The sequence below is a fragment of the Eptesicus fuscus genome, chromosome 23 (assembly GCF_027574615.1).
Source record: "Eptesicus fuscus isolate TK198812 chromosome 23, DD_ASM_mEF_20220401, whole genome shotgun sequence".
Classification (NCBI taxonomy): Eukaryota; Metazoa; Chordata; class Mammalia; order Chiroptera; family Vespertilionidae; genus Eptesicus; species Eptesicus fuscus.
In genome coordinates this window covers 10,862,841-10,889,733 of record NC_072495.1, presented here as the reverse complement: position 1 = coordinate 10,889,733, position 26,893 = coordinate 10,862,841, and the positions used below count along the sequence as shown (strand labels likewise).

Sequence of the window (26,893 nt, the reverse complement as noted above, 5' to 3'; positions counted from 1 at the left end):
TCCGAGTGTCCTTCTGCTTCTGGCTGTTGAGAGCAGGGCCTCTGATCCAGAAGAACCTTTTGCAGAGCCCGGTAGCCACTTCTTCACCAGACGCCCCGTAGACATTCCTCTAAGTGGGAGGTTGGCGCTGGGGAGGTGCCGACATTCGGTTGCAGGGACCTCACTACATGCCCCGTGACCAGCAAGTCATGAGGCCGGTTGCTCATCACGGGCAGAGACACCTGTCCCTGCATGATGGAGCATGTGAGTAACGGACCCCTGGGAGGAGGAAGTCACCCTCGGGCTTCCAAAATGGGAAGCAGATGCTGGCTGTCCCAGGCAGGACCGTTGCTCTGGGTTTCCTGGAGGAATTGGCTTTGGTGGCCCGAATCCATTAGCATCTCTCTGCTCAGCTCCGCTGCCAGGAGTACCCCCAGGAGCTTAGAGGCTGTGAACTTTTCATTCATTCTGTCCTTTATTCAGTGCACACTGAACGCGGACTCTGTGCCAGGCTTTGTGAGGGAGGCCAGCAGGCTGGCCTTGGGCTTCTCAAGGTTTTGCTTTCAAGCTCTCTCTCTCTTTCTTTAATTACTTCTCTGGCATTTTCCCTCCCCTCAAAGCTGAAGCCCCGTACACTCCTTGGATCTGGGCCCCATCAAAGGCAAGTGGGCTCAAGGAGCCCCTGGGACAGGGAAGTAAAACGATGAACAAGACAAAAACCCCTACCCTCTGGGGGACACGCCCTGGAAACAAGGGTGAAGGTGCAGCGGGTGTGCCAGAGAGGGAAACAGTCCAGGGAGGAATCCCTTTCGGCTGGTGGCTCTGGGAAGTCCTCTCAGAGGGGACACCAAACCCGGGCTTTAAAGGACAGAGGAGATGGGAGGGACGTGGGCAGGGATGGAGGTAGGGAAGTGCCAAGGGCCTGGAAGGAATCATGAGGGTCAAGCCTGAGGAAAGAGTGTGGGACTCCGAGATCAGTTAGAGGCAGATCTTGGCTCATTGATTGATTGATTGATCATTCATTCAGCATATGTCCTGAGCATCTAATTGGTGGTGGCACTGGGAATGCAGCGGGGAGAAAATCCATGAGCTCCCTGCCCTCATGGAGCTTACAGTCTAGTCTGTATGCTCACCTGGAGACAGACATTAATTCAATAACCAGAGAAACAAGCAGAAACTTGTAGCTGTGATGAGACCACAAGGCAGAGACCCACTGAGCTAAGGGAGCATGTAGCAGGGGATCACCCGGTCAGGACAGCATCCCCGAGCTGGGGTCTGAAGGGAAAGGGGTTACTTAGGTGAAGAGGCTTTGGAAGAGCTTTCCTGGTTGTGCAGAGAGCCCGGGTGGCAGGGCGGGGCGGGGGGAAGACCCCAGGAAGGATGGCAGTGGGGCTGGGGATTGGGTGCAGGATGCTGCTGGTGGTGGGGTGCACCAGGGTGAACAGTCCCGGATGCGCCATAGTGAGGGGTCTGTATTTCTTCTAAGAGCAGTTGGAAACCTCTCTGAGATTTTAGGTCCCAGAGGGATGTGTTCAGAGTTGCATTCTGCAAATTCTCCTGCTGCTGTGTGAGTTGAAGGAGGTGGAGATAGAAGAATATGAGGAACCACTGCATCGTCTAGACAAGGGTGAGGATGGGCCAGGGGCAGGAGAGCAGAGAACAAATTGGACACGTAGGAAGGTAAAATAGACAGCAGTGGGTGACACACAGGTTTACCTGTGTGAGTATGTGCAAGAGTTTATTCTTGTATTATTATTAATTTTTGTATTATTTATTTGCATTACAACTGTAAACCTACTTTTGCCCACCCCTGTATATTTCAGTGACTTTATGTCTACCTTGCCTCCCTGAGGTATTTAGGGAGGGATTTAACTTGATTAAAAGATTCCTCTCCATAGTAAACTCTGTTAATACCTTGAGAATTCTATCCAATTACCAAAAAAAAATGGCTTACACAGTTTTCCAGGACCACGTGTCTCCCACCCATTGGCTAGATCAGTGGTCGGCAAACCAGGGCTCGCAAGCCACATGCGGCTCTTTGGCCCCTTGAGTGTGGCTCTTCCACAAAATACTATGTGCGGGCACGCGCGCACAGATCGATTGAAACTTCGTGGCCCATGCGCAGAAGTCAGTTTTCAGCCTGGGCGAGTCTATTTTGAAGAAGTGGCATTAGAACACTCAAGGGGCCAAAGAGCCGCATGTGGCTCGCGAGCCGCGGTTTGCCGACCACGGGGCTAGATTGTGTGCCAAGTAGGTTGACAAACTCCGTCCGTGGCTGTGGAAACTCGTTAGCGGATTTGAACCTTGTTAGGAAGGAAATTGTGAACTAGCCCATTTGTTCGTCGGAAAAGAATGCTGATTTCAGTTAATAAGCGAGGTAAAATCCCACGACGGTGAAGTCCTCTGGGACCGTAGAATGGTTGTGCGGGATGTAATGAAAGTGACACCGTTTCTGGAAATCACAGAGCTTTCGTGCTGGAGGTGCCTGCAGAGTGGAGACAGCTGACGGGCCACCTGAATGAGGGCTTGCAGGAGGGGAGACGGAAGTGTTACAAACCATTACTGCTGTCTCCCCGGCTCCAGACTCGTGCTGCTCAGCCGTGAGGGGTTAGGGATTGTAATGGGTTTTGGCTGAGATACTTAAGGCCAGGGTTGGTGACAGTTGTTGAGGGGGTAGTTACAGGTGTGTGGGAGACAAAAGATTTGTGCAGAGTATGTTAGTCTATTAGTTCTCTATTGCTGCATTTATTGGGTGTCAATTATGTGCAAGACGCTATTCTAAGTAGTTGGTGGGCTCCCTGTGCTCACGGAGCTTATCGTCTGGTGGGAAGAAGACACAGACAAGCAAAGTGAGTAATATAACTTGGGTGACAAGTGTCATGAGAAACAAAGGGGAAGGAGGGTGACTGGGTGGACTGGATGAATATCGGTTGTGCCATGCATTTCTGCCATTGCTTTCCCCTCCACCTCTACCCTGTAGTATAGTTTTTTTGTGTTGTTGTTTTTTTAAGTACTATTTGCTGTATAGAATTGTCTGGGAAAATTCTTTATGATCATATAAATAATGATGATTATTTGGGAGTATCTTTGTATTAGCTGTTTATTGCTGCATTGCAGATTATCCCCAAAATTCAAAACTTAAAAAAAAAAAAAATTAGCCTGGCTGGTGTGGCTCAGTAGTTGACTTGTCCACCCATGAACCAAGAGGTCACTGGTTGGATTCCCAGTCAGGGCACATGCCTGGGTTTCAGGCTCGATCCCCAGTGAGGGGCGTGCAGGAGAAAGTCAACCAATGATTTTCCCTCATCGTTGATGTTTCTATCTCTCTCTCCCTCTCCCTTCCTCTCTGAAATCAGTAAAAATATATTAAAAATATATTTCAAAAAATTTTAGCAGGTTAAAACAATAAACATCACCTCACAGCCTGTGCAGGTCAGGAATCCGGGAGTGCCTTGGTGGTGTGGTTCTGGCTTGGATCGCTCATCAGCTCCTGTCAAGACAGGCCTGGGCTGCCATCATCTGAAGGCTTGACTGGGGCTGGGGAACCCGTTTCCACCATGGCACCCTCACGTGGCTGTTGGCAGGAGGCCTCAGCTCCTCACCATGTGGGCCTCTCCGCAGGGTTGCTTGAGTATCCTGGTGACATGGCAGCTGGTCCCCCAGAGGGAGCAGTTCGAGAGAGCGGGAGTGCCTTGTGAGGCCTAATTTTGGAAGTTGCATACTGTTTACTTCTGCATATTCTATTAATTAAAAGTGAGTCACCACATCTGGCCCACACTCAAGGGGAGGGGACTATGCTCTGCCTCTGAAAGGGAGGCGTATCAAAGGATTTGTGGTCATGTTTTAAAGACTCCACAATCTCCTAGGTCAGTGATTTTCAACCTTTTTTCATCACGTGGCACAAATAAACTAATTACTAAAATTCTGAGGCACACCAAAAAATGTGTTTTTTGCCGATCTGACAAAAAAATAGGTATAATTTTGATTCATTCACACCAGATGGCTATTGTTGTGTTAGGTGTTGTCGTTTTTTATTCATTTGACAGTCTAAGGGAAAAGAGGTCAGGTATTGCATGTTTTAAAAATTCTTGCCACACACCAGTGTACCTCTGGTGGCACAGTGGTTGAAAATCACTGTCCTAGGTGTATGACATGGGCACATACCCTTTTCACTTTAGACTTCTAGGTATTATAACACATTCCTGAAGGAAATGAGCAAGTCTCTTCCTTCGTCACCTGCTACGGAACACACAGGACTGGCAAAAATGAGGTTTGCTGGAGTAATGGAGATAAGCTGTGGACTAAAAGTCCAGCAAACGGGGTCCTGAATAATTGAGAGTTGGCTGCATTTTTCTCCCCATGTCCTTTCTGGGTTGGCGGGAAGAACTGGGGAAATTTGGGGGTGCATACCTGAAACAGAGAGGATAAAAACGGGCAAAGATTAAGCCAGTTTCAGGGGCTGCCTTTGCCACTCTGATGACCATGGCAAGTCTTTCTTCTTCTCTTAGAGACTCAGTTTTCTCCCCTATGAAGTGGGGAATCCTCTAGCCCCTGCTCCCATCCCCCACCATGGGGAAGACTGAGCCTGCAGTGGATGCGAAACGTGGATGGGACAAGATGCTAATGCATGTGGTCTGCGGTAGCACACAGGGCTCCAGTGGCCGTTGGAATTCCTACATCTTCCGCTTTTCCATCTCTCCCTCACATTTGCATAAGGCATTAAAAATAAAAGTTAATCCTCACTCGAGGATATGTTTCTTATTGGTTTTAGAAAGAGGAAGGGGAGAGAGAGAGAGAGAGAGAGAGAGAGAGAGAGAGAGAGAGAGAGAGAGAGAGAAACATTGATCTGTTGCCTTTTGTACCTGACCTAATTGGGGATTGAACCTGATACCCAGGCACGTGTCTGACCAGGAATCAAACTGGCAACCTTTCGGCACACCCTCTGCTTTTCTGCTTTTCTTTCCATTTTCTTCTTCTTCTTCTTCTTCTTCTTCTTCTTCTTCTAGCCGGCTGGGAACGCCGACCTCTGCTTTTCAATACACAGGACAACTCTCAACCAACTGAGCAGCCACTCGGGCCAGGCTCTAGGACCTGATTTGACCCATGAGGGCCACTAGAGGTCCCCTGACTAGTTCAGCAAATGGGGATGCCCTGTTCCAGAAGGGGGAAAGATTGAGTCCAATGTCACCAAGCTGATCAGAATAACCGATTCCAGGCCTTTTGCCATTTGCTGCACTTACACAGATGAGTCTGCCATGGTTCCTGCCATCAAGGAGCTGAGGCATTTGTGACTGAACACGTGATAATAATTCTCCCATGTGGGCAGTTCGTTGAACTCCACCTCTGTTTTGTGTGTGGCGAAGCCCTTGCTCAAGGACACTCACTCAATGACTGCTGAAGGTGGGGGATAGTTCTTATAATTATCACTTTTTCTCTTAAATAGGCAAAACATACCTATGGTGAAAAATTCAGCCAGTTCCAAGAGTTCACAGTCTAACCTCTTGGCAGGCCATCCCGTGAGCAACACCAGGAAGCCGCCCCTGGGCCCAAGGCATTGACCACTTTGAAACGACTTCAAACGTTTGCTTTCCTAAAGTGGGGGTTATGGGGTGGTTTCAAGGGTGAAAGGATATCATGCATGCAAATAGCTAACAGTAGGACTTGATCATTGGACTTGGTAATTAATATTGGGGAGTTAATTAGCACTTGATAATGAATACTGGTGGGTAGCCCCAGTGGATGGAGTTTGGTCGAAGAAACTTGATTGGAGAAGCTTGATTTCCGCTCCTGTAGAGAGTAGAGCCGATGGTCACCTGCCCCCTTGTAAGGGTTGGGGGGAAAGGTGTGGGGACAGGATGGGAGGAGGGCTGATGAGCATGCCCTGGAGGCTGGGACTTGTGATTTGAGCTGGACCAGCTCCTTCAGCAGCGAGTCAGTGGTGGAGGTTTAGCTGTAACTGCAGAGTCAGCTTCTTGAGAGCCTTGGGCTTCTTGAGAGACCTGGGGAGAAGGACTGAGAAACTCCAAGTCAGGCTCTGTGCATAAGCACCGCCAACCACTAGGGTAGTGAGTGACCAGGGTGAGTCACTGCCTCTGAGCCTCTGCTTTCTCATCTGTTAAGTGGGGACAGTCCTGGGAGCGACCTCATCGGGCTGTGTGAGAATTGTATTCCATCAGAGTATCATAGTGCCAGGTGTGTGTTAACAGTATTTATCTCAGTGAGTCCCCACAATACTTTTTATCGTGTGGGGTTATAGAGCTACTGAGGTAGGGGGAGGGGCAGCAAAAAAGCATCTTAGAATGCAGAGTTGAACTTCAGGTCACCTCCCCGCCATTAGGAGGAGGAAATGGCTCAGAGAGGGGAAGTAAGTGGTCCAAGGTCACACAGCTTGTCTATCTTAGGGCCAGAGATGAATCCCTGGTTTCTGGACTGCCACAGCCTGGATCTGACACCCTTCCCGACCCCTACCCAGCACAGATCATTTCTCCAGCTCTGCCCGCCTGGGCACGTTTAAGGAAAGTGGGTTTGCTGGGTTGGTACCGCCAACACCAGGACAGAGTCCACGCTCCCTGAAAACGGGGGTTCCCATAGAACGGGGGTGGGCAGAGCTACCCGCGTGCCCCCACCCTGGCTGGGTGAGGGGGTGGCCGCGGGCGGCGGCGGCGTCCCCTGGCGCTGGCCCGCGCTTCTCTGTCACCACCGCGGCCTCCCTCCGCCTCCTTGGCGGCAGCAGCGCCGCGCTGGGGTTCAGTGTCAGCGAGGATGAGCGCAGCCTGCGCTGGGCTTCCCGAGGAAGGAAGGAAGCGAGCGGGGGCTCCAGGGTCCTCCTCGGCGGGTGCCTAGCAGCGCCGGGGAAGGGGCTGGGCTCTGCTCGCCAGGGCCGGGCGCGCGTCGAGCCGGCGCCGCCGAAGGGGACGCCCGGGAGCTGCGCCGCCACCGCCGCCGCCGAGGGTAACCGCGGGCGCGCCGGGCGGGGCCGGGCGGGGCCAGGCGGTTGTCCCTGCGCCGTTCCCCGCCAGCGAGGGGGCTGCCCAGGCGTCCCGCTCCTTCGAGGCGCGCCGGGCGTGGTGGGGTGGCCTCCCGCCCGCGGGCGGCACGGTGGCGTCGCGGAGCAGCCCTTTGTGTCTCCTGGCGGTGCGTGTAAGTGGAGTGTGTGCGCGTCGGCGCCTCCAGCCCCGTCACCGGTGCCAGCTTCCCAGGTCCCGCGCCAGACCTTTGCCCGAGGGGATGTTTCCTGTGCGGCCGGGGCAGTTTGGAGAAGTTGGAGGGAAATGGGCGGGCGGAGGCCGCCCCGCCTCCCCGGACCCCAGACAGCACCCCGAAGTTGGTGCGGCAGGTGCAGCGCCCCCTCCGCCAAGCTCCTCCCTAGCCAGCCCTGGGAGGCGGGAACCCTTGAGAGGCTTAGCCCTGGGGGCTCCTGATGGTCAGCCCCTAACGCAGGGGGCCTGGGACACAGAAGCCACTGGGCCGGGGGGGGGGGGGTGGGGGGGGCGGGGGCGGGGGTGTCGAGGGGCGCGGCTTTCCAGGCAGGGGGGCGGCCGAGGCGGAAGCCAGGCTGGCTGGCCAGCCGCAGGGAGAGCTTAGCCGCCGTGGCACCGAGCCGGGGTGCCCATGTGACTGCGGTGTGCTTTGGAAGAGGAAGCTGTAGAGGTCAGTGCAAAGACGTCACGCCAGAGCGGGCGAGAGCAGGAGTGAGGGGGGAGACCCGGAATGAGCGCGGGGAGGTGGGAGGGAGGCGGGGTGGCGGCTGCACAGCCCGGACAAAGCCGCCCTGTCACAGCCATCCTACCCTGGACGCCCTAATGCATGCAACTGAGGGGCGGGAGGGGCGGCCCAGGCCTGGCGGCCAGGAAATGAGGACCGTGGGAGGAGGGGCCTCTCCAGGACAGGCGGGTCTGCAAGTGGTGTCCCCAAGCTCCCAGGGGCCTCAGAGGATGTTGAAGGGTGACTAGGAGGGCAGGGCAGGCGCAAACTCAACTTGGAGAAGTTTCGCTGCGCACAGCAGCTGCAGCTCGCAGGCAGGCATTGCGTTTCCTCACGTGCTGGGCAGGTTGGGGCTGCAGGCGGGAGGTAGGGCGGGGTGGCCAGTTTGGCCAGGTAGGCCTAGTGCCCGGAGCCCAAGAACCAAGCTACTGTCTTTTCCTCTGCCATGTGGGCACCTGGGTGGGTAGCCAGCTGCAGACTGAAGGAAGTGTGTCTTGTTCCACCCATAGGCGCTTAAATTGTTTTCCTTAGACTGTTCTGCTGAGGCTTGGAGGGGGTGGAAACCAAGGTTAGTTTAAAAAAAGAAAAGAAAAAAAAACCGAGAGGAAGAGGTGGTTTTAGGAGCTTGAGGACTAATATTTTGAAGCGGTGCTTAGAGAAAAGAGGCCAGTGTGGTCCATGGGGTGGTGTGTGTGTGGCGGGCGGGGGGTTAGGGCTTCAGACACCCCCTCCCCCAGTTCCTTGGGGAGAGTTCGATCGCCCGGGCCTTCAGAGTGGGGACATGGCTGGGGCTGGGCAGGGTGTGGAGCTGGAGTCCCCAGCTGGGACTTTAACAACCCCAGCGCCTGTCTTCCTGACAGGGCTGCGTCCTGTGCTGTCCACTACACCCCTCCGATGGGGTTGCTAGGCAGCGGGGCTCTGATGTGCGGGAAGGCCTTCTGATTTGTCAGCCTCCTGCAGACACATGCTTAAGGCTCCTTCCAGCCTATCCCGATGAGGGACGCGGCACGCTGCCTGCAGACTGCCAGCCCTGAGCCCGGGTACACCTGAATGTGAGGTGCCAAAGGCAGCCAGAGGGAGGGGGGGGCCACAGCCTCCTAACCCAGCTCAGCCCCACCCTGTATTATCTCCACTCAGCTCCATGCTGGCTCCTCCTCCTCCCTGCCCATCCCCGCCCCATTCCTCCCCGCTTCCCCAAACCGTGGAAAAGCAAAGTGCTCCGGGGAAAAGAGGTCAGTGGGGTAAGCATGTGTGTGTGGGCCTCTGGAGGTGCCAAGATGCATGAGCGTGAGCCCTGGGGAGGCTGCCCTGACCGTGCCTCCCGTGGCTCTGGAGGGAAGAGGTGGATGGGAGGGAGGCGACCCCGGCACCCCTGTCTGCCAGGTCTGGAGTTGGAAGCCTGCTCCGCTCTCCCTCCTCCTTAAGCACTGCCCCCCTCTAGGAGGGCAGCATATTCCGGGAGGAGGGAGGAGACTGGGGAGTTCCCGTATGGAAGGGCTCAGGAGGGGGCTCCTGAAGGCACTCCCCCAGCCCCAGCTTCTGAAGCCCAGACACTCCCTCTTTCCCTCCCCCTCTGCCTGTCCACCCCCAGGGTCTTCTCTTAATCCCTTTACCTTTTCTTAGCAGCTTTATTGAGATATAATTCACATGCCATTCATCCATTGAAAGTGTACAATTCAGTGGTTTTTTAGTGATGTTTACGGAGTTGTGCAACCACATTCAATTTTGGAACATTTCTATCACCCCCAAATGGAACCCTGTGCCCTGGGGCAGTCACACCCAGCCCCCTGGCCACTACTGATCTCCTCTTGTCTCTGGATTTGCCTCCTCCGGACATTTCATCTACGTGGAATCATACGCGGTGTGGTCTTTTGTGGCTGGTCCCCCTGAACTTGTAGCTTCTTTGCTTCCTCCGCAGTCCGGGGCAGTTGGTCTCGCCATGTAACTTTTCCCCGTGCTGTGCTCCCAGCGTGGCCCGTCCTTAAGGGCAGGGGTCTTTTGCATTCCTCTGAGTGCCAGGCCTCGCTCTGGGCTGCAGCGCTGGTTGGCTCTTCAGTAAATGATGGTTGAATGAATGTGGAGATGAATGGGGACGGGTAATTGGCAAGCCACGCAGGTGGTTTACAACCGAATTCCAGGGCGCCCAGCTGCTGCGGAGGGGGCTGGCAGCCCGGCGCGCTCTGGATAGAGGAGTTTCTAAGGAGCAGGAAGGAAGACTCTTAACTTGGGTAGGAGCTTGGGTGAGGCCAGAGTAGAAACCTGCGAGGAAGGACTCGAGCGGCCCTGGGTTGCCAAGCCAGCTCTCTTGTGGGAACCTGAAAACAAAAGTGCCTCCCCCAGCCTTGGGGAGCAGATGGCCAATGCTTGAGATTGGTCACCTGATGACAGGGGCTTCCCCCAGGGGGGAACTCCGATTCAATTTGGGTTTAAAAAAAAAAAAAAAAAGAAAGAGAAGGAAATTCCCCAGTGTCAGCGTTTATAAAAGGGCGCAGGTCAGACGTCTCCGAAGCTGTTTTCTCGCCTCCTGTGATCCAGGCGTTGACTTGTTTTTTCTGCTCCCCTCCTTGTGCGCTGCAGGTATTGTCTGATGAGCGTGAAAGGTTGTTTCACTGACTTCCACATCGACTTTGGAGGCACTTCCGTTTGGTACCATGTTTTCCGGGGTGGGAAGGTGAGTCGAGCGGAATCCCTCCAACCCTGTGTACGTCTCCGGCTGTTTGCATGGCAGGGCTCGCTCACCTTTCCCCTGCCTTCCGCCCCCTCCTCCAGCCGGTCCCTGCTCTGTGAGTGCTTTCAGGGCCTCTCGGTCCCCCTGGGGCCTCCTCCTCACTCGTGTCCTCTGGCAGGAAAGATCAAGGTCACCCCTTTTGTATCACATCCCGTCACCCGTTCACAACACTTATTCACCCAGAACGGTGCTCTCAGCACGTGTTAGGCCAGATCGGAACTCCCGATTTCGGCTCCCAAGAACCCGCAGCATTCATTTCCCTCAGCTCCAGGGCTGAGACCTTTTAACGTAAAACTCCAGTTGCCAGCATCCCCTGCTTCCAAGAACATCTTACATCAGGGACGGCCGTCACCCAGAGAAAGGCCGTGCGGGACCTGCGTGCGTTCAGGATGCTCCTGCCGTGTTTGCTTCTGTGAGCGTCCACGTGGGGACGGAGGCGTCCCTCTAGGGATGCAGGCGCTCCCTGAGAAGACGGGTGTGCCGCCCTGCTAGTCTGGGTCTCTTGTCAGGAGGAATTCTGGCTAGGATGTCATCCCGCTTGGTTCCAGATGTTTTTCCTCCTTCTCCCGAGTGAGCGTCAGCTGGGTTTATTTATTGGGCTGCTTTATCATACACCTTCGGAAATTGCTCTTCTTCTCCTTCCCCCACCTTCCTGACACGCCTGTGGCTCAGGAGAAAGACTGTTCCACGGAACCCAGGAGGCCTTCCCACCCTGGTGTTGCATCTGGAACAGGGACTCCCTAAAGGCGTGTAAAGGACATCCCTGAAGGGCGGCACAGCCCTCCCTTCACCCCAGAGACCCTTTGGGCCTGGGCCAGGAGGGACCCCTGGGGACGGGTCCCTTCCCAGCCCCCTCCCCCCGCCCCCCACCAACCTCCCCCTCTCCTGGGCAGATGGGGCTGTCCCCTTGTGCTGTGGCGGAGCCTGGAGGACACCAGAGACTTGGCCTGTAGTATTTCAGCTGACTACCTCCTTTTCCTCCCAAGATCTTTTGGCTGATTCCTCCAACCCTGCACAATTTGGCGCTGTACGAGGAGTGGGTGCTGTCAGGCAAACAGAGTGACATCTTCCTGGGAGACCGTGTGGAGCGCTGCCAAAGAATTGAGCTGAAACAGGGCTACACGTTTTTCATCCCTTCCGGTAGGTTCCAATGAGGCTGGCGCTGAGCTCGCGTGTTCCCGCGTCCCTGCGGCTTCAGCCAGAGTTTTCAGGCCAAGCGACCGGGCTTCTCTGGGCCTCCTGGCCATTGGCAGTCCCTCAGAGGAGAGGGCTGCAGGGAAAAACAGTCTCGTTTTCCTCTCCTATCTTACCTGTATCTCTCTGCCTGTGGGCCAGAATTCTCTCCTGGGGGAACGCCCAGGGCCCTCCCTCAGGACTTCCTGCAGGGAGGTTTCTGGGTGATAGCATGGTCCTGTGGAGGGGTGAATGGGGCAGGTGTTACCCTGAGGACTCTGAGGCAGGCCCTGGGAAGGGGCAGACCCTGGGTCATTGGGGAAGGACCCAGCGTGGCAGCCTCCTTCCCGAAGAACAAGATGAGATGTAATCAGTGGCAGCTCTCACCCTTAGACTCCCCCCTCCAAAACCAAAATTAACTCCACAGCTACAGCACAGGGTAGTAATTAAGAGCATTAGCCCCGGAACCAGACTGTATGGCCTTACTTCAAATTCCGGCTCTGCTGTTTACAGGCTGTGACTTCACAGAAGTGACTTAACCTCTCTGAGGCTCAGTGTTCTTATCTGTATAATGGGAATAAGATTTTCCAAGGTGGTTGTGAGGACTGAGTGAGTGAAGGCCTACTTGCCTACAGCATTTTGGAGATGGACTGAGGGCTTCTGGCCAGTTCTAGGCTGAGTCACTGGTGGATGTGGCAGATGACCTAGGAGTCTGGGAGTACGCTCTTTTTTCTTTTCTTTTTTTTAAAACATATTTTATTGATTTTTTACAGAGAGGAAGAGAGAGGGATAGAGAGTTAGAAACATTGATGAGAGAGAAACATCGATCAGCTGCCTCCTGCACACCCCCTACTGGGCATGTGCCTGCAACCAAGGTACTTGCCCTTGACCGGAATCGAACCTGGGACCTTTCAGTCCACAGGCCGACGCTCTATCCACTGAGCCAAACCGGTTAGGGCGGGAGTACGCGCTTAGGCTGCGTTAATAGCAGAATTTTACCCAGGATGAGGGTGGTGACAATCCCACCATGTAGAGTGTGGGAGGTTGTGTCCTTCTTTGATTATACTTTAGAGGGCAAGCTGACCTGGAGAGAGAGCAGTCTGGGTGCCACACCAGAGGAGAGGAATCTGAAGCAGGAATTGGGTTGTTTTACCCAGGGACGTGAAGGTCTGATAGTGCAGTCAGCCAACTGAAGGATTGTTTCCTGGATGGAGAGGTGAAGCCACCTGGCATTGGGATGACTGGTTCTGCTAGGTAGTGAGTTCCCTGTTACTGAAGGGACAGTTGGGATTTGTCATGTTCTCAGAGATGGGGGCACATGGGGTTCCCGGGGGTTGACTTCATGGACCAACAAGGGGGAAAAAAAAGTTGAAAGCTAATATAAGGTTACTAACTGGTAGTTTTGCGAAAGGTGGACATTAGTTAAAAAAAACACACAAGAACCCGGAATCTACTTTTACTGGTATTTCACGAAAGGAAGACTCTTCGGACACTAAAAATGTTGAAAGTACATAATTTCAGAATCAAGGACAGCACTTTACATTGGATAGTGTTGAGTTTATGGAAATTTACACCATCTTCATCCAGGGACTTGGCCTTCCCCTCTGGCTGCACCTGCCCAGGTGAACTACGGTTAATAGTAATAATAACTGGTATTGCTGAGCAACAAATAGTATATATTTTTATCGTCTCTGCAAGCAGGTAAGAAAAAACATCTCACCCCCCATCTCATCCCCCCCCCCTTTTTTTTTTAAATAAAGAATGTTCCCGAGGCCCAGAAAAGTGAACAAACGAGTCCAAGGTCACACAGTTAATAAGTGACAGACAGGCCAGGTGTGTGTCCTTTCAGAGCCCACCTGGTTCCCCGTTAGCCTGGACGTCAGCAGATTTGAGAGGCAGTCCCCCTTCTCAGCTGTATGCCTTTGGGAGAATTATTTGCTCATTTAACGGACTTTCTTAAGGGTCCACTTGGCAGTCCAGAAGGTGCTGGGGAGGATGAGAGAGTCTCTCTGTCCTGAGCGAATGCCTAGCCAGGTCGCAGCCACAGGGCGGTGGAACCCAGTATAAGGACCTCAGAAGGATGCTGGGGTCAGTGAGTTGGGCTGGCCTGAAAGTATTTCCCATTCTTACACTATAGTAAGAACTACCCAAGACCCAGAATTCCTGGTAGCTCCAGATGTGTCTTAGACTCAGGTTAAGTCTGGGAAACTGTAACCGGCAGCTGCTTATTAGCGTAAGTTGGCTTGGGCCTCAGATGATCCATCTGTAAAATGGGTACAGGGCAGTGAAGCAGGCTGGAAGTGAGGCGGAGAGCCGTGGGGCGGTGGAAACTGGGCAATTGCTGCTGGGCTCCAACTAGGTGGGGTCAGGCGGGAATGGGGTCCAATGGACCCATCTTCTCATTTTTCTTGGGAAGGAAGCAATTCAGATTGTCCTGTGAATTTTCCCCATTTTTGTAACATGTGGGGGGGGGAGGGGCGGGTGTCAAACTAAATGCTCCCCTGAGTCCTGATGCAACCCGTAGCCTGCCAGCTACCAGGTCCCACAGAATTGAGGCCCCTCATGCTTCATCCTGGCAAACACAGACCTGGCTCAGCATGGAGGCAGGTCGATGCAGGGGAAAGAAGCAGGTGTGGGCCTCTGTGAGGTGCCCCTGAGTCCTGTGACCTTGGGTTTCACCCCTGCAGCAGACACAAAGACAGACAAATGTTTGTCTCTGGGGGAGCCTTTGGATTCTGAATTCTGAACATCTAACTTGTAGGCGAGACTCCGTGTGTCCCTGCTGTCCTCCTCGGCTCCCTCAGGTCCCAGAGAACACCTGTGTCAGTAGGTTTTTGTGGGTCGCCTGCTTTCCTTCCACGAGCTGGATCTGTCCCTTGTCGCGTGGCCTGAATAGCCTCTCTTATTGCCTTTATGTTGTCGGTGACTCTGGCCTGGGAGCAGGAGGCAGATGCCAGCCTCCCCGGCCCAGTCATCAGCCAGGGACACCTGCTCTCTCCTGCTTCCTGGGGTGCGGCCAAAAGGACACCATAGGGAGGGTGGGTACGGATGGGGCTCAGGAACAATATGACTTGCCCTCACTGATTCTTCTGGAGGTGATCGTTTAAGTAATGAAGCCAACACGTGGAGGCACTCCGCAGTGACTCTAAGCCAGGGGAGGCTGCCTGACCCACCTTTGAGGCCCTGGCTTGGGGAGGAACAAAGAGCAGGTAGAAGCCTTTACCTGCTCGAACGGGAGAGTTACTGGGAGTACAGGTTCCCCTCTTTGCTCACACATGACAGTAACAGATGTAAGTCAGGTGTGCCTACAATGCCACCTGCCAGGAGAGCGGGGAGAGGCGGGGGCTGCTCGGTGCCATTCACGTGGGCACCGTGCTCTCCAGAGCCCTGCAGGGGACAAGGCCCCATGGACACCGGCCGCCGTTGCTCACATGGAGTGAGTTCTTGCCCACCAAGTTGCCCATATGGAGGTGGTGGCCGAGAGAGGGGCAGTCAGGTGCCCCGCGTCACAGGATGAGTCGGCACTGGGGACAGTCTCTCACTCAAACCCCCAGACCTGGCCTTTCTGTAGGGCAGTAAGTGGGTACACCTGGAGCATAGGAACAGGACCCAGAAATCTTTGTGCCTGTTCAGGTCTTCACCCCACCACGTGCATCCACAGAAACCCCGTGGTCCTAGGTCCAGTGGTAGCAAATACTGCTTAAATAATGCCGATGATGGTAACAGCAGCAGTGGTAAGAGTGTAGCTCCACTTGGTAGAAACTTGCAAATGTTGAGACAATCAGGGGGTGCACAGCTGAGGCGGAGAGGCTGACGCAGATGGGGACCCTGAGACTTTAAAGGGATCCATCCGCACACAGGGGGTAGGTGTAGGGGGAGGGGACAGAGACCCAGGTGCCTCGACAAGGGCACACCAGCAGGCAGAGCTGCTCCCTCTGCCTCCCCAGAGCCAGAGATGCAGGGAGCTACCAGCACAAGCAGGTGACATAAAAGCCTCCGTTCCTGCGTGCGTGGCCGGCAGCCTTTCCCTGCTCTCCCCCCATGACTGCCAGCTCCATCCCGCTGCCATCAGTGGCCTGTCCCACTCTCCTCCCAGGGCGCCTTTGCCTGGGCAGCTGGGACCGGCGTGTGTTTGCTCAGGGGGAGCGAAGAGGCTGGAACAGCTTCCGCAGCACCTGGCTGGGGATCCTGGCTTGCCCCTGCCTGTCCCCTGTCCCCTCCGCTCATCCTGTGTCTTTCACCGTGACTCTCCGACTCTGCCTGTCCTCACGGCCTGAGTGTCTTGTTTCTCCGCGCCCCCTCTCCCTCTGCATTTGCAGGCCTGTCTCCGGGGACCCGCAGGCCTGCGCTAAGCCTTTGATGCAGTGACAGTGCAGCGGCGCTGTGAGAAAGCGGAGGCGCTGTCACTTACCGGCTGTGTCTTCATTCAGCAAGTGACTTAGCTTCTCTCAGCCTTGGATTCAGCATCCCTAAAGGGGAGTGGATCATATGTTACCCATCCCCCAGCCCTGTGCTGTCCCTGGCGGTAGCCAGGAGCCACACGGAGGTGCAGCGAGCACTTTGAAATCTGGCCAGTCCGAGAGTCGCTGGCGGAATTTGGGGGCCTGCTTTGTCCCTGGCCTTTATGGACCAAGTGGAGGCTGACTCCCTGGGTTCCAGTCGTGATAAGTGACTTTTCTTTTCTCTGCCTCAGTCTCCTCATCTGTAGATTGGGGATGAATATAATATATACTTTTATATAATATATACTTTTTCGGGATTTTGTGGGAATTAAATGAGTTCAGCCCTGTTAAGCCCTTAGACCAGGCATCCTCAAACTACGGCCCGCGGGCCACATGCGTGTGTTTTTGCCGTTTTGTTTTTTTACTTCAAAATAAGATATGTGCAGTGTGCATAGGAATTTGTTCATAGTTTTTTTTTAAACTATAGTCCGGCCCTCCAACGGTCTGAGGGACAGTGAACTGGCCCCCTGTTTAAAAAGTTTGAGGATCCCTGCCTTAGACCGTGCCAGGCCCAGGGAAGCGCTCAGTTAGCATTTTCATGTTTGCTGTGCCAGGCTTTGGGCTAGGAGCTCAGGGAGAGACGTGTCAGTAGCTCACGGGCCTTCGAGGGTTCTGATGGCAGAAGGTGGAATCGGGCAGAGAAAAGTGTCTGGGTCCTGCAGCCCTGGCAAGATGTCACTTCTTCGCTGTGGCCCCGAGCAATCCTTTGTGACCCCACCTGAGACTGGCGGTCCCTGGGATGTCCAGGAAGAGGCTCAAGGACATCTGAGCAGGCGGAGTGAGGGGTTTCCAGCTCCTTGGCCAGCATGGGAGGGCCTGCGTCTCTGTTGGCTGCTGCAGCCAGGTCCGAATCAGCACGAGGAAGCCTTTGTCATCAAGGTCCTCAACAGGTGGGGGCTGGTCTACAGCTGCCTACCACCCAGCCTGAGCTAGCCAGCGTCACTGTCTGCAGAGGTCCAGCTGGCTGCAGGCCTGAGTCCGGCTTTCTGCATCAGGCAGGCCTGAGCATCCTTCATCTTTACCCTGGGAGCTCACCTGGGCCTCCTGCGCCCTTCTACACACTGCCATAGGTGGGGCTGGTGACTGACCTTCTCTTCCCCCCACCCCCAGGCTGGATCCATGCAGTCTACACCCCTGTAGACTCTCTGGTATTCGGTGGAAACATCCTGCATAGCTTTAACGTGCCCATGCAGCTGCGGATTTATGAGATCGAGGACAGAACACGGGTAAGGTGGCTTCCTTCTCTCTGGGTGGGCGTGCCCAGCCCCTGAGCTCTGCTGAGATGGATGAGGATGTTGTGTGGACAAGTCATTCTGAAGCCTCCACAGTGCCTCTTCCCTCCTGCTCCCTGCCTCAATCCGGACCTTGGTCCTGGTTCTTCGGGGTGGTGGGTGCCCACAGGAGCCTCTCCCAGAGCCCTGGGAGTTTCTGTTCACCTCCAAACTGGTGGCAGCCAAAACCCCCTTGCCTAAGAGGAAGTGTCTCTTGAGAAAGCACCGTGACATGTCAGGCAGCCTGCCGCCGCCTCCTCACGTGGAGAAGGGATTGGAGGGAGTAGGGGGATTTCGTGGTGGTGGTTGATGTGGTTTGCAGGGAACCCCAAATGTGATGTGGAGCCTGAGGAAGCCAGTGTCTGTGATTCCCCCAGATGCTGCCTCTGAGATCGGTCTCAGTATCCACTGGGGGGTCCCTAGCTCCCCTTGATAGTGATGGTGATGGTGTCTCAGATATGGATTCCTTCCCCCTTAACCCCCACCCCCATCCTCCTAACCCCCACCCCCCTGGACCTGGCGTGTGCTCTCTGCTCCACTCCATGAGTGTCCCCAGAAAAGCACTGGCTACTTGGAGCTTGCCGCCCTCTTTCCTATGCTGGAACTTGACCAAGTGTCCCCAAGCATTTGAGACAGGTCCGAGGGTGGGAAACGGGGGCAAAAAGGGCTCATTTTCCTTCTTTTTTTTTTTTATTATAGTTATTCAGCTATTTCTGTTCTTTATTGAGAGAATCCACATTTAAATCTCACCATTTAAAGTGCACAGTTCAGTGGCATTTCGCACATTCATAAGGTTATGCAGCCATCACCTCTGTCTAGTTCCAGGACATTCATCACCCCCAAAAGAAGCCCAGTCCCCATGAGCAGTAACTCCCTGTTCCCCCTCCCCCAGCCTCTGGCGATCGCTAATCTGCTTTCTGTCTCTGTGGATTCGCCTGTGCTGGACATTCCGTATAAATGGAATCATGATGTGGCCTTTTGCATCTGGCTTCTCTCACTCAGCGTGATGACTTGAAGCTTCATCTACGTTGTGTCAGTGCTTTATTCCTTTTCACGGTTGAATAATACTCCACTGGAGGGACGGACCGTACCTACCATGTCTTCCCGGCCTTGCCACAGAGATGACTTCTTTTTTGCCCCAAAGATGTGTTGCTGTGCTCGGAACCTAAAGAAACATGTCATAGAGGCAGGAGGTCTGGGCCCAGGATCCCCTTCTCACTCGGTCTTGCTTTCTGGCCTCGATCTGCACGGAATCACATAGATGAGTGGAAGTTTTCGCCACTATATGTGTATCTGACCTTTTTAGCAGCCCTGACATTGAGGGACCCCATGCAGAGGTTTCCCAGGGACCACGTTAGCCACCTGTAGTGGCCAGGTGCACAAAAAGGAGAGGACGTGCCCTAACCGGTCTGGCTCAGTGGGTAGAGCGTCGGCCTGCGGACTGGAAGGTCCCGGGTTCGACTCAGGCCAAGGGCATGTACCTTGGTTGCGGGCACATTCCCATTGGGAGGTGTGCAGGAGGCAGCTGATCGGTGTTTCTCTCTCATCGATGTTTCTAACTCTCTATCCCTCCCCCTTCCTCTCTGTAAAAAATCAATAAAATATATTTTTTAAAAAAAGGAGAGGACGCATCTTCAGACAGGAGGTTTGCTGCCTGGGAGGCCCAGATCTGCACAGACTCATTTTGTGGACGTTCGTGCCTTTCTTTTCTGCTGCCCGCCCAACACCCCTTTTCCTAGTCTGTGGCCAGCCCAGCGCTGGGCTGGAGGTTGTCATTCTGTGGTAAAGGCTCCATTTGGGTGCGAGTGGTCATCTCGGAATCTGGACCAAGTGCTGTTGGGGTGCTCTGGCCAACTGTTCTTTGACTGGCCTCGAAGAATGGGCTAGCTTGTGTGTGAGCAGACTAGGAAGTGTGGGATGGAAAGGGAAAAATCTAGAACGAGAAGTCGGGCTCATGACTTTCCAGGCTCGGATTTCTAAAAGCTTCAGCCAGTGGATTTGGGCCTCGTCATCCGCGAGGAGCCCAGGTCCCCACCCCTCTCAGCAGGAGGTTGGGGGTGGGGGAAAGATAATGGAGCTGAACACTGAGTGCCTGTGGAATATCACACCCACATCCAGATGAGCATGGCAGGGTCCCCTCCCCCAAGGCCCACTGTCCCTGTCACGTGAGCGGGTACCCATCTGGTTTCCCCCAAGCAGGTTGATGGGCAGCGGGGCTGGTGGGCAAGCTGTTCCGTCTGCTTTGATTTCTGGTCCTTGGTGAGGGCTTGTCCACGAGGTCCAATTGTTCATGTCTTAGGAGCTAAGGGAGACAAAGGATGCTGGGGAGAGAGCCCTGGATGCCAGAAAAAGTGCCACAGCTCCTTGTCAGCTCGCTACAGCTTAATTCTTTCTGTCACTGGGAGCTGCTGAAGAAGGTTGTGGCCATTTAAAAATAGTTTTTCAGGAGTCCTAAAACATGGCTTTGCTTGGAAACCAAATACAGGGGGCGGGGACAGAGGACATCGTCCGGCTCTGAGCCTCGTGGTGTGAGTTTGTCTTAGAAAAAGAATTTGCCTTCTGTGGCCCAAGGTGGGGGACCCCCCCCCCCCCGCCCCTGCCCATCCAGACCAGGGGAACCTCATGATTCTCCTAGGTCTAAGAAGCCATGTCTTGCTCTCACAATTTAAATTGTTCTGGGCTGGATGATAGGTGCCTTTACCTGCTGCCCCGAAGACAAGCACAAACAGGTGCCTGGGACTGGTGGGTTCCCATTCCCTGCCCCGTTTGGAGAGTAAATCTTTCCCCTCTCCTTCTGAAAACGTGCAGAGGGGTGGAAGGACCGCACCAAAGAATGGAAAGGTTGCATGTTTATTATTTGAAGATAACGTCTCGACAACGAGCACTACATATTTTTAACTCCAGTAGGGATGGTCCCAGCAATCCTTAAACTGCCATCTCTCCTTTATTTACCTTTTTTTTTTTTTCTTTTCCCTAATGGTTCTAGTGAAAGCAGCCTTCTCAGGAAAGGTAATGCCCGCATGCCCCGTTTCCTCTCAGCCAGTGAATCTATTGGGAAATTGCAAATTATTTACCCTTCCTCTCACCTTTCTCTCCTACCATTGGGTTTCTTTTTTCCCCATTGCCTTTTTTTTTTTTTTTTTCCAGGAGAAAAACAAAATTTTTTAGATACTTCCGCCCACCCTCATATTTTAGCTTTTCAAATCCCGAGGCCTGGGAGTTCTCGATGCCCCGAAATACCTGTGGACCTGACCTCCTGCGGTCACTCTGCTGTAAGAGGAAGGGCTGAGGCCAGGTGCCACGCCAATGGGCCTTCGGGACCTCCGGCTGGCCCCTGCAGGCCCGCTGACACCTGGGCGACCCCGCAGGCAGGGAGCATCGCGTGCTTTCTGAACGACCGCCTTGCCTTTTGGTGAACAACTCAATTTGATGAGGCTCCGATTTTTGTCAACAATTAATGTTGAGCAATCGTGTGTTTAATGTTCCCAGGCATGTGGCTGAAACCTTTTGAAGGCGAAGGGTGGAAGGCGACAACCCGTTTGTAAGTCAATTCTTTGCCAATTTTGTTTCCTGCGGTGCTCTCTTGGAAAAAAAAAAAAAAAGAAAGAAAGAAAACAAAATGAAAAGAATTTTAATTCCTTCATCAGCATTTGTTTTCACCCAGCTGGTTTCTCTTGGGCTCAGCAACAATGAGGGGAGACCTACCTTCCTCTGCTGACATACAGCCAAAAAAATCCCCCCCCCCCCGCCCCAATCTACAAAGATTCTCGGGTGCCACGGTGCCCATTAATGCAGAATGGCTCGGGTGATCTCCCCAAGTTTGAAAAGTCAAAAGCACCTTGGGAGTTTGACCGGTGGAGTCTAAAATCAGGAGATGTGAGTGAGGGTCTGGGAAGAGGAGGGCCTGTCTGTCCTCCGCTCTAGGAATTGGCAATTTGTTTCCAAATCGGTTGGCCTTTGTTCTGGAGTAGGGGTGGGGCTGAGACGCCCAAACCCTTCTTCCCAGGAGGTCAGGGTCTGCCTCAGGCTGAAGGGCCTCTCTCCTTTTTAAACCCCAGAGGACACTGATCTGGTGGCTGGAAAAAAGTCATTAGTCGCATACTCTTCCAGCAATAAAACTGGCCTCTTGGGAAAGTAGCTGGAGCCAAGGAAACCGCTAGATGATGTTCCCAGCGCCATGCATCCCCCCCCACCGCCCCACCCCCCGAGGAGCTCAAAAGCATGCGGCAGCCAGAATCTCATTCCAAAGCATACCATCCACCAGAGGCAGGGAGGTCAAATGGACCCAATACACAGATGGGAGAGGTGAGGCCCCAAGTATGGGAAAAGGGCCTTGCGTCTGGAAACTGAATCCGCGGGGCCTGGATGAGGAACTGAGAGCTGGGACTCTCAAAAAGGGCGAGGTTGGGGCCCTTTGCAGTGGGCACTGTGAGAGAGGCAGGAAAATAGTATTTAAGGGCACGCGGTGGACCTGGGTCTGCTTGTATTTGTTTTCGTCCCACATGTAGGATGTTGCCTGTTGATTGTCAGCAGAGAACGTCAGGAGCGTATACTTGGCTTAATTAACATCCAGCTCCCCGGGCAGAGGAGGTGGAGAGGGGTTCCCGGCCCCTGCAGACGTCTCTTGAGGCAGACACACCCTTGGTGAGAGGGCAGGCAAGCCGGTCAGGAGTGAGTGTGGACGTGCAGGGTCTATATACAGCCTTGGGGAAGAGCACCCAGAGATGGGAGAGGGACCACCCTCCCACGCTGTCAGTCCTCCCTTGCCCGCTCAGGATGCAGTTTCCGGAAGGTTCATCTGTGCCAGGGCCGGCAGTGGTATCGCTTGCTTCCCATCTTTCGCTGCAATCTCACCCATATAGACCCTGCGTGCTATACCACCCATCGGCATTCCCCTGGGTTCCAGGCCTTTTCATAGTTCCGATACACAAAGCTGCCAGCACCTATCCTTCGTCCCCTATACGAAACGGCCAAAAAGGGGTCTCTTGTCTGAACTCCTGCTCCAGACCTGGGGCGTGTCCCTTGGTGTTAGAGCTACACCAGCAACTTGTGTCCAAGGGAGTCGCCTGGGAATGCAGGTGGTGGTGGTGGTGGTGGTGAAGGAGCAGGAGTTGGACCTCTTTTAGGCCCCGCCCCCAGGGTGGAGAGGCCACACCCCTCCATCCTCATTGGTCCGCCTGGGGTGGCCTTTCCCTCAGCGTGCAGGAGATGCTGGACAGATAGCCTGTCTGCACATGGACTTGGGTAAGGTTTGGGGATTGATTTCCGGTTTTCAGGGGAGGGTGGGAGAGCAGAGTCTGTGCAAGAATTTGTAAGAACGACAGGAGCCCGTTTCTGTTGTAGCTGGGATCAGGCAGTGGCTCGCATTCGTGGGTGCCCGCACCCTCCTCAGCAGCTCAGGGGACAATTCTGTTTGTCAACGCACAAAGCCGACCCCATCCGGTGGCGCGCAGCTCAAGGAACCTTGAAAGGCTCTCGCCTAGGCCGTTTCCTCCCCTCTTCCCTCTCATTCGTGCATGCTACCGGTGTCTTCCTCCATCCAGCGCCTCCCCCTGGCCCTGCAGCCCCTCCCCATTTTTTCCTCACACCATTTGTGCTCTTGCCAAGATGATGAAAATAACTCCCACCCCCAGGAGCCCCCACCCCCTCAATTCTCTCCCTCCTTTTCCCCTTTGCCCTCCAGAAACTGACCTCCGCCCCGGGCCTTTGTTTTCAGGTGCAGCCCAAATTCCGTTACCCCTTCTACTATGAGATGTGCTGGTATGTCTTGGAGAGATACGTGTACTGTGTGACCCAGAGGTCCCACCTCACTCAGGAGTACCAGAGAGAATCAATGCTGATTGGTGAGTGGACAGCGGGGTCAGCCGCCTTGACCGCTCAGCTGGGGCCGAAACCATTTTTTCAGTGGGGCCCTTGCAGAGTCTTTGGGTTCCGGGAAATCTCTTGAGCCAGAGTGTCAGGCAGATTCCTAGAGACACCTCAGCTGGGAAGCCATCCTTGTCAGATTCCCACTTGGAAGGCAGCGTCCAAGAAAATGAAATCATGACCCCAACCGAGTCCCATTGGTGGCCTCCAGGTCACGCTGGTGACTATGCACATGTGGGGAGGGGCCAGTCCTGGGCGTGGCTGATGAAGCAAGATCCCCCACGGAGCAAAGCATCCCTGTTCTTTTTATTCCTCACTAGCTACCAACTGGCCTTCCCCCTCCCTGTGCCCTGGGGGTTGGGTTTTTGTCTACCTAAGAGCAGGCCCACGAGATGCAGCCAGTCCCCCAAATCCCAGGCCGGCTTTGAGCCAGCCGGAGGGGTGACCAGGGCTGGAAACACAAGTCTGACAGAGCAGTGGGTGGTTTTCAGCAGCAGCGGTAGCGCCCTGCCCCGCTGTCATTCCTTAAAGGGACCTCCTCCCCCCAAAATGCTCAGTCCTTGCATCCTGACTCACAGACGCCTGCCCCAGAGCTGCATCTGGCTATGACAGCCCCACGTCTTCCCCTCTGCCTCTGAGCTGTCACTGCTGCAGAGTTTTACTGGATGCCGATCCGCTGTGCCTCAGTTACTGCATCTTTCTCATCACGGGATAGAGAAATGCAATGGGGCCGCAGGATTACTCCTGTTATCTCCAGGATTTTTAGGTCCTTTTTTTTCTCTATCATTAAACCTCCTTCCTTCCCTTGACTCCCATCCTTAGTGCCTTTGGGGGTTGGTTTCAGGTGGGCATAGGATCGGGGACATGTTTCTGCTGGGGTTTTATTGGGAAGTGCTCATTTGCCTCCTGAAAATTCAGTTTTGTCGGGGGGGGTGTTGGTGGTCTGTTTTGAGTTACGTTCCTGTCAGATGATACGATATTCAGGTGTGAAAAATGCCCAAACCCTGCAACCCGCTCTTCTGAAGTCTCCAGCCGGGTAGGAGATGGAAATGATTTTGAAATAGCGTGAGAGCTGCTGTGATTGTAGTCGTCACACGACCCTGCGGGGACCAGAGGCTTGATTTTGTGGCAGTCCCAGGCCAGGGAATGAGAGTCACTTCTCTCTCTCATTTGGGTATTCGGGTCGGAGAAGAACATTCCTGATTCTGAGAGGCAATCTTGAGCCAGAGTTTGGGTCATCGGTGCCCCCTTTTTACTTAAATTTTCTTGCCACTGTTTCCCCCACCTCTCTAGTCCCTCAACCAAGGAGAAGGGGGGGTGTTAGGGAGACACACCTCATTGATCAAATGCCAGCTGTGCTCTGTGAGGCCTTATTTAATCCTCACAACAGACCTTTGGAGGAACTCGGTGTTTATCCTATATAATCCTATATAATAAAAGGCTAATATGCAAAATTGTCCCCTCGACCAGGAGTTCGACCAGCAGGCAGGCCGGCCAACTGCCCATGTCCCCTCCCCCTTGGCCAGGCTGGCCGGCCCCACCCATGCACGAATTCATGCACCGGGCCTCATGCATGTGTTCAGAGATCATTATAATCTGACCACTCAGTGTATATAAATTGATTTCAGACAGAGGAAGGGAGAGGGGAGAGAGAGAGAGAATCATCAATGAGCCCAGCTGGCGTTGGCTCAGTGGTTGAGCATCAACCTATGAACTAGGAGGTCACCTTTCGATTTCTGCTCAGGGCATATGCCTGGGTTGCAGGCTCGTTCCCCAGTGTGAGGCGTGCAGGAGGCAGTCAATCAATGATTCTCATTATTGATGTTTCTATCTTTCTCTTCCTCTCCCTTCCTTTCTGAAATCAATAAAGATATATTTTTTTAAAAAGAAGAAAAAAAGAAACATAATGATGAGAGAAAATTATCAAAATGCACGCCCCCTACTGGAGATCGGACCCACCACCAGGGCTTATGCCCTAACTGGGAATCAAACTGATCTCCTGGTTCATACATCAATATTCAACCACTGAGCTATACTGGCTGGGCTGCCTTATATTTTTAAAGAGCATAATGGAGTTATAATTCACATTAGTAGCCCTGCGCAGGAATCCGTGCGCCAGTAGATTGCTGTCGCCCTCCTGTAGCTTCCCTCCCCCCTCCTCTCCTCCCCCCTCATAGGTTGCTGCCCTGCCCCCTCCTGTAGCTCTTGCTGCCCTCTTGTAGTTCGCTGCCCCACCCTCCTGCAGATCCGTGATCTGGGCTCTCTTATTATATAGGATACCATACAATTCACCTATTTAATGTGTTCACTTGAATGGTTTTTAGTTGTGCAGCCATCACAGTGAATTTTTAAAACATTCATCACCAGCAGAGAGAAACTCTACTTTCTGTCTCTGGATTTTTCCATTGTCTGGACATTCCAATGACTGGAAACATACTCATATATGCTCTTTTGTGTTATTTTTATATGTTGAAAAAATAAAATGCCATGTGTGTTCAGAGAGGTGAAGCATCTTGTGTGGGTGCACATGGCTGGAGGAAGCTGAGCTGAGATTTGAACCTGTGTCTGACTGACCCAAACCTTTCTAGAAGTGAGGGAGGCATAGACAGAACTATTCAGAAAAGCTCGATCTCCGGTGTAAAGCGGGGAGGCAAGTGAATGGAGGTCACATGACTTTCAGCATTGAACCTAGGGTGTTCATCTCAGTCTTCCTTTGTGATCCCGTCACCCCCACCCCCTGTAGATGCCCCAAGAAAGCCCAGCATAGACGGCTTCTCATCTGATTCCTGGCTGGAAATGGAGGAGGAGTCTTGTGAGCAGCAGCCCCAGGAGGAGAAGGAGGAGGAGGAGGAAGAAGAAGAGGGTGCAGAGAAGGTGCCCAAGCCACCTGCCGATGGCCCGGCCTCACCCACCAGCATCCCCTCTGAGGACCAGGAGCCCCCCGGGAAGAAGCCCAAAGCACCTGCCCTGCGGTTCCTCAAAAGGACTTTGTCTAATGAGTCCGAGGAAAGCGTCAAGTCCACGACGATGCCCATAGACTACCCGAAGACGCCCACTGGCTCTCCCACCACCGAGGTCTCTGCCAAATGGACCCACCTCACCGAGTTTGAACTGAAGGGCCTGAAAGCTCTGGTGGAGAAACTTGAGTCCCTCCCAGAAAACAAGAAGTGTGTCCCCGAGGGCATCGAGGACCCCCAGGCTCTCCTGGAGGGTGTGAAGGTGGGCAGGCAGCCACGTCGGGGGCTGTACAGCGGAGGGTTTGGAAGGTTCTGTTCAAAACAATAGTTCTTCGAGGGCAGCTCAGCCCAGGGTGGCTTGGAGCAGACCTTCCTTGGGACACACCCATGCATAGAGAGGGGCCTCTGGTCCAAGTAAGCTCATCCGGGGTGGCCAAGTGGAGGCCACTGTGGGGGTCTGTGGGGAATCTGGTGGAAGATGGCTTTGTGGTTGACAGTGAGTTCTTTCTTGTACTTGTTGAAATATGAGGATTTGCCAACAGTAGTCGCGATGGGTGCATCACGTGTGCTGCCGTTGGCTTTGGGGACGGACTCCGCCATCCTGGTCGGGGAGACCTGTGTTCTGGGTTGGCTTCCTCTGGAACATGTATCCATTTCACATGAGCAGGTTGTACATCCTGGTGCGCCTCAAGGTGGCCAGCTAACGTGGGCCAC

At 54.0% G+C, this 26,893-nt stretch overlaps 1 protein-coding gene across 1 annotated transcript in view; it reads left to right on the top strand.

Moving 5' to 3' along the window:
- KDM2B (lysine demethylase 2B) overlaps positions 1 to 26,893 on the top strand; it is a 91,073-nt gene that overhangs the window by 16,807 nt on the left and 47,373 nt on the right. The window contains exons 7-11 of the mRNA XM_054712644.1: positions 10,261 to 10,354; positions 11,398 to 11,551; positions 17,197 to 17,312; positions 23,074 to 23,200; positions 25,966 to 26,441. Coding sequence (XP_054568619.1) covers positions 10,261 to 10,354; positions 11,398 to 11,551; positions 17,197 to 17,312; positions 23,074 to 23,200; positions 25,966 to 26,441 — 967 coding nt within the window. The remainder of the gene's footprint in view (positions 1 to 10,260; positions 10,355 to 11,397; positions 11,552 to 17,196; positions 17,313 to 23,073; positions 23,201 to 25,965; positions 26,442 to 26,893) is intronic.